The following is a 7,309-nucleotide window of genomic DNA, read 5'->3' on the forward strand; positions in this document are numbered from 1 at the left end:
CAGCGACACCGAGGCCTCCTCGGCGTTGGGGTTGGCCAGGGCCAGCGGCAGCGTCCGCGAGGCGCCCAGGCGCACGTCCCCGAAGCAGAGGAACGGCTTCGTGCAGAAGTGGCTGAGCGACAGCACCGGCGGGGAGGCCGCGGGTCCCCGCAGCTCCGCCGGCCGCCTCGGCTCCGTGGGGCTCGCACGCCGCGTCGCCATGGCAGCGCGAGATGCGCAGCCACAGGCCGTGGGCGCTCGCTCGCCTCCCTTAAACTCTTCCAGTCGCCGACAGCCCAGAAAAGCAAGAAACGATCCCCACGAACTCGCAGACAAGCCGGGGCGACACGGGTGCGGACGATGCCTCGGTTTAAACTTCGCTCCTCCTCCAATGGGCACGCGCGGCACCGCCCACCTGCTCACAGAGCCAATCAGGGAGCAGAGGCACCGCCCACGTCAGGGGCCAATCAGTGAGCAGCGGCGCCGAGCCAATGAGAGCGCAGCGCTTCATTTAAACGCGGAGGGGCGGGAAACTCGGGTAGGGGCTTTGCGACATCCTGAACCCCGCGGCTCAAAGTCGGAATTCGCTTTTTGAGTTTGTAAACAGGTCGTGTTGAGGAAGAGCGAGTAACAGCATTTCCACAACAAAGGTAGCAATCACTGCGGAGGCCAGGGACAACCTTAGGTAAAACCTTTAAGTAGGCGTCTTATCCAATGTACCCCGTCCAGAACTGTGTTCATTAGCTTTCCTTCCGGGGTTTCCTGTGCCGAATGGGAGGAAATGAAGCCAACTGAATGAATAGTTTCTGTGAACGTGCGTGTCTCAGTGACCGAACCTGAGCCTCCCAATAATTCCTAAGTGATGGTTTTGACAGGCAATCCCTTGACAAATAACTTTTTAGTTTTATTCTAATTGCAGATATCTAATAATGATTATAGCTTACATATTACTATATGCCAGGGGTTGTTTTAAACTCTTTCCACATTTATCTCAGCCCTGTCAGACAGATATCATCGCCTGTATTTTACAGATGAGCAGTACGGAGCATCCAAGGAAGCTAGCAAGCGGCAAAGCCAGGATATGTACACAGAAAGTTTTGCTCTGTCTGACCTTGCTGTTAGCCACTATGTCATACTGCCTGTAAAGACGATAGGAAACTTCAAAAATAATGTATGCATATGGGTACGAGTACAAAAAATATGTAGAAAGAAAAGTCCGTGAGTGGAAAAAATGAAATGAGCAAATGAGATATAAAATTATATTCACTGACATCCAATTTTGCCCTAAGTTGAATTGAATCCTGGTACCTTAACAATATTTAAACACAATTGCTATAGAGGTTTTTTTGAATCCTTTAGGATTGATGCACAGTGAGAACACTACTACAGATTTTTAAGCAAAAATGTTACTATGAATTACAATAATTTTCAAATACATTTAATTTATATTTATTTCATACTGTGAATGTTATTCATCAAATCAACATTGCAAATATAAGTCCTCTTAGGCCTTAGAAAAGTTTCAACTCAGCAAGGTCTAGCACGATTTGTTTACTAGTCACTATTGGTACTCGAATTTATATCAATTAGCCACTTAAAAACCATTAGTTTAATGTTTATATATTTACTATATAAAATATTTCAAAGTAATATCTAGACTGTGAGAAATAAATAAAATTTAAGTAAATGTGCCCCAGGATACTTGGTTTTCCATTCGTTCACGGTCTTTGCACTCAATTTTTAAGGAGGCACGCAAAATACTGCATCCCCACGCTGTGAAAATGCGTTCAATAAAACCTAGATATGCTTTATGAGGACCAAAGAACTTTATATTTATTTTAAATATCAAAATAACACAAAGAACTAGTTCAATGTACAATACACTTCTAGTTTTCACAGAGAACTGAATTTTTCTATAAAGACATTTGTACTTAAGAAACACGAGACAGCCAAAATATCTGTAAAACTCACAAGATACTTTATACACACAGTTGACAAAATAACATATTCTGATATTTTAGATTTTTCTTTGTAACTGCTTTTAAACATGTCCTTAATGATTAAAAGCAAAACTTCTGATTCGAAACTGAGAACTAAGTTCAAAAGCATTTCCACTTTAATGTACATCATGAATCCCCTTAATCAGAACATTTATTATACAACATGGAGCAGCTCAACGCCCACCTCTGTACGTTTTTTGGCAGCCACACTATATTAATTGTAATATAGTTTCGTCTATAGGGATAAGAAAAGTCGATTGCTGGAAGGAATAAACATTCTGTAATTACACCACAGGGCATTGTCCAACTTTGATCCAAGTGGGAAAACCAAGCAGGGGTGAAATAACCATAAGTGTACATGCTCTTCATTCGAGAAATGTTTGAAATTTCCAACAGTAATGCAAGCACTGAAATTACTTCTTTACCTAAAAATCTGGGGATGGGGGCGGGGAAGGTATGCCTGTGTTTGTATATAACCTTTACTCTGAATGCCATTCTTAACTTCCCTTTATATAATGGCTGCAGAAGCTACATTTAAATTCTTTGGGGGATTTTTCAATAGTCATAGATTTAAGATCGATATACAGCAAGTTGAAACATGAAGAGTAAACAAAACATAGGCACTCTCTCTACCAAAACCTCTCATCTTCCACGCAACCTAATCCGATTACTTCTATCTTATTAATGCTACTTCCAAAAAAATAGTGCAGAAAGCATGCTAATTTCCCAGGATTAAAGTCCCTTTGAGTAGAAATAATTTTTGAGGGAGTACGAGGGTGATCCCCCACCCCCCCAAAAAATCCACTACAGATTTTACCGAGAAAGGAATGTAGAAAAGAAAGGGGGGAGGGTCTAAGGAAGAATTGTCTATATAGTTTCTAAAACTGTTTAGAAAATTATTCTCACGTTATCCACTGTTCGCTCTAATAGCAAGTAACATTTACTAGGATACTATTTAAAGTTTTAGAAATGCTACCTGTTCGTTTTCTTAAAGAATATATTTTGAGTCATTTTACATTTGGCACCGAATCTTAGAGTGACCCAAACGTGACTCTCAAAGTCCTAACTCCCCTCCTGAGTTCGTCACCTCAAGTCATACGTCGGTTGGGATGTCCCTGGTCCGAAGAAGAAACTCACCCCCATCACCTCTTATCCAGTTTTCAGAAAACTGAAATAAGGAGCCATTCCGTGCGGAGCTACATGGTGACGGTAAATGATTACTAAAAAAAAAAAAAAAATGGGGAGAGAGGAGGAGACAGAGAGGCAGACACACTGCTCATTTGATTTTATTTGTCAGATTCCTCTAATAAGCATCTAGAGACAGGCCCAGGAGTGGCTTTACAGTGACTATAAAGGCCAAACGAGAGAGAAAAATAACAACAAATACTCTCGCTAGTAGTGCCAATTTCCCTGCCAAAACATAAAGCAACCTAAAAGAAAAGCGTTGCCTGACCAGCAGGTGACACAGACATAAGACCCATAATAACGACGACAAAATCAAAGCCATTTATTAACCAGTACAGTCTAGCCAGCAGGATCGACTCTAAGCAACTACGACGCAATGAAAAGGCACAAAGCATTCGACCCAGAAAAGCCTGGGTATGAAGGACACTGTCAGGGAGCCTTCGCTCCGAGTCTGACTCCTCATCAGTGAGATGGTGAACGATCCGGAAGGAAACTCAAACTTATAAACATCCCAGTTTAGCTGTGTTTTTGATCTGTTTGCAATTACAGAATGAAAAGCAAAGAATGATATTTAATTACTTAGTAGCCCTTACCTAACAGTTTATAGTCACTCTGCAAAGCTGTTTTGACACTTAAAAGGTTGACAGAAAATTATTAGTGTACCTATTACGTGACCTACATAAAAGGAAGTCACTTAATAAAGCACCGGTTTAAAACCCTATTTCCGCAACTCTTCTCATAGTTCTAAATGACTAAATTACTTAAAAGTATGCCAAGATCACTCTACCTTCAGAGTTGTTGGTTAAATCTTGCTGGCATGAAGTACAAACCCTAACCTTAAACGGAATTTTAGGCTGCAAAAAAGAGGTGGGATTTCTTACAAAAATAACAACTTGTCTTTAAAAAAAATTCTAAGGCAAACTTATTTTAATAGTGTAGTGTAAAAAATAAGTTTATTTTGCATTTAATAGTGTCCGCTTAACAGATAACATTCAATTCAACCGAGGAAAACTGAGTATTCTTACTTGTAATTAATTTGTCAGTATGACTATTCCCAGAGTATTTTCTTCCGTTCTTATTTTTTACATATAAACACAAACACATAATCTTTAGTATTTAAACTAATGATTTCTTTTAAAAATCCATAATCCTAGGACTTCAGCTGTGCTTCTTTGGACAAATATTTATTCAAAGGACAAAGAATTTAAATTCTTTTAAACTATTTTAAGACCTATTAAAAATCTTTGGTGCATATAAGTAAAAACTGATTAGGTTAACAGATTTCTACGCTTAATAAATTATTCAATTTACACATTAAGTGCTAACTGCTATCAGCTAAAAATTAATTTAAAACAATAAATTATGCTTATAAAATAAAAAAAAATTCTGAATGAGGCTAAACTTAGTTGCAAGATTCAAAATTTAAGTACATATACAGAATTAATGGATTTTAGAGTTAATGGAACATTTGTCCCAAATACTCCAAATCGAACATTACAAAAAGTTAATTGAAGAGAGCAGGCCTCATTTCATAGTTTTGTGCCAACTTCAAAAGAGTATATACATTCAGTTTGCCCAAATCCATGAGGTTTTCGCACTTTAAGAATTTCTTATATTCTAATTTGGAAATGAGAGACAGATTTTTGTTTGTTTGTTAGTTCATCCACTGAGACTATTTCTTCATAAGAATTATACTCTCTACCTCCCAGACTGTTTAAGATTACAGGAGAAAAGTCAGTGCCTGGTACCGTACGGTCAGCATTCATTAATGCTACGTTTCTTTCCCTCCTGAGTAGCTCTGCCACTTATAGATGATGTAAGCTTAACTGAGTCCTTCACCTTCACCTCGACTCTTAGACTCTAAAATGGGAATACAGAATGTCCTTTCTAAGTCGGAGCTGGTTATGAGGTCTAAGGGAGATAACTGTGAAAGCATTTTATACAACGGTAAACCGCTGTTCAAGTTTAAGTTATCTACAATACCTAAATACATTTATGTTTCACTTTGTTGAAGAGATGTATTCCAGAAAAGCTCTATACTGTAAACCAACTCCTCCGAATCGAATCATATATTTAAAGCATTAGGAGATTATTAACAGAACGCTCAAGTAAATACCATCGAAATACACACTATTCTTTTCAATGTGAAAATGTAACATCCTGTTTCCGCTACCAAACAAATAATGACACATCACACACATACAGTGCACACCATCTGCCTTTTTACAAGTCCAAACTTCTCCACGTTGGCTTATGTGTCAGGCAGGGTACATTTTTAGGTATGGTTTCTTTTCATAACAGGACTTTTTTTAGTTAAAACTTTTGTGGTTGTTTATGATAAAAATCATAAAGGTGTCTTTCTGAAAGTCAACGTGAGAGATGAGCAGACTAATAGTACCTCATAGAGTCAAGTTCGATCATGGAAGTACCCCAGATATAACATTTCCACATAAAAGAACGCTTTTAAGAGAAGAACACGTTAATTGTATCTACTGATCCTAGGATGATCATGACCGATCTTAATAAAAGAGGCAAAACGCAGGTTGGTTTTGTTATTTATAAGAGCTACTTTGGCTAAGTGCCTTGATACTCAACACTTTTTTCTTTTCCTTTGTTTCTAGCAGTATGGTGACCGTTCCATAAAGTACCTTCATTTCTTAAGTGCTTCGGCAAACGTGCTTCTCCATTATCAAGGGGTTCCATGGGATTCGTTACAACTTCATTATTTTATTTGTGATTTTTTTTTTTTTTTCACAAGGGCTGGACCAGACTTTACAGTTTACACAAAAAAAAGTGCTTAAAGCAATTAGGAGTGTAAACAAAACCGAGAGAGAAAACGCTTAAGACTGCTGTTTCCCAGTAGTTTACATACAAAGGACGCGCTAAGAAAAATCCACCCTGCCTATTCTAACCCTTCGAGCAGCCGCACTAGGAAACCTCGTCCCAGTTTAAACTGACTGGAAGACATGGAAAGTGCTTATCTTTCAAGGTGTTTTATAATTACACGTGTCACTTGACGGACTTTTTCCTCAATTTGAATCAGCGAGGTTTTGCCGTCACTGCTATTTCCTCTCACCAAGTGCTCAACTTTTGTCTCATACAAAAATAAAAATCAAGGACCATGACAGACATTAGTCTTATGTGAGAAGCAGAAATAAAGATGTGGGTTACCTGTAAATCTGTTTACAAGTAGTGGTTCCCTTTACTTAGAGTAAACAACATGGAGTTTAGTGAAATGCAAGTTTTCTCATTTGTTTGGCACATTTTCTAGCAATTATGTGTGAAACATCTAAGTTCTGTTTCCTAGAGTTGCCGTTAGTTAGCCGAGGTCAACGAGACCAGAAGTACCTTCTTGATTAGCATTCATGGCTCGTCATCACCGCCCCTCCCTTGGTGAGATGAAGGTATGTGCTGTGACCCGTTGTTAATATTTCTGAACTAAATGGTGACATACAAAAGGTGAACTTACCTTGGAACATAATCAACTGTCGCATTTTGCTTTTAACACATTTCCAACCTGTATAATTTAATGCGCAGACCTACGTTTGCATTTCTTATTCATAATAATTAAAGCATAGGCAAAAACCAATGGTTCGGGTAACTATTTCAAGTCTACGTTTCATGGAGCGAGCTCATCTCACGTTAGTTAGCTTTCTGGCTTTGAGTTTGTCAAGACTGGAGGATAACAACCACCTGAAAATTATGGCCAGGCGAAGGAACAACACAGAAACGTCCAAGACTTTCTTAAAAACTCCAATTCCTAATTACAATTTTGAAACATCGGGAAGAAATCAGAATGAAGCTTATGTCCGGGATAAGGAACGGTTGCAACTATCGGCGCACGCTCAGAAGTTCTTTCTTCACGGCCGCATGGTCCTTGACCTTGTTAGGAAGATGGGGAAGGGAGCACAGAGGAATGAGGCCAAAGAACAGAATTTCCACTGATGATTAAAAAATAAAACCCATGATGGCAACAGCTAGTAACTTCGAAAAGTCTGAGATTAAAAATTAAAAATTAGCGCTAAATCATCTTTTTGAAATCGCAAACGCGTTCACTTCCCATGTTATACCTCGACGTGTGTCCAAATATTCGTATGTTCGGTAAACAGAGAGACGTGTTTTTCTTGATGTGAGACATCTGAGGA

General features: G+C 38.9%; 2 protein-coding genes across 2 annotated transcripts in view; both read right to left on the bottom strand.

Moving 5' to 3' along the window:
* ASPM (abnormal spindle microtubule assembly) overlaps positions 1-393 on the bottom strand; it is a 36,199-nt gene extending 35,806 nt beyond the window's left edge. The window contains 1 exon segment of the mRNA XM_023534763.1: positions 10-393. Within this exon segment, the coding sequence (XP_023390531.1) occupies positions 10-201 (192 nt within the window). The 5' untranslated portion in view covers positions 202-393.
* A 6,403-nt stretch (positions 394-6,796) lies between these two features.
* ZBTB41 (zinc finger and BTB domain containing 41) overlaps positions 6,797-7,309 on the bottom strand; it is a gene marked incomplete at its 5' end in the record, with an annotated part of 21,765 nt that continues 21,252 nt past the window's right edge. The window contains one exon of the mRNA XM_023534764.1: positions 6,797-6,839. Within this exon, the coding sequence (XP_023390532.1) occupies positions 6,797-6,839 (43 nt within the window). The remainder of the gene's footprint in view (positions 6,840-7,309) is intronic.

Source organism: Pteropus vampyrus, unplaced genomic scaffold, assembly GCF_000151845.1.
Source record: "Pteropus vampyrus isolate Shadow unplaced genomic scaffold, Pvam_2.0 Scaffold131, whole genome shotgun sequence".
Classification (NCBI taxonomy): Eukaryota; Metazoa; Chordata; class Mammalia; order Chiroptera; family Pteropodidae; genus Pteropus; species Pteropus vampyrus.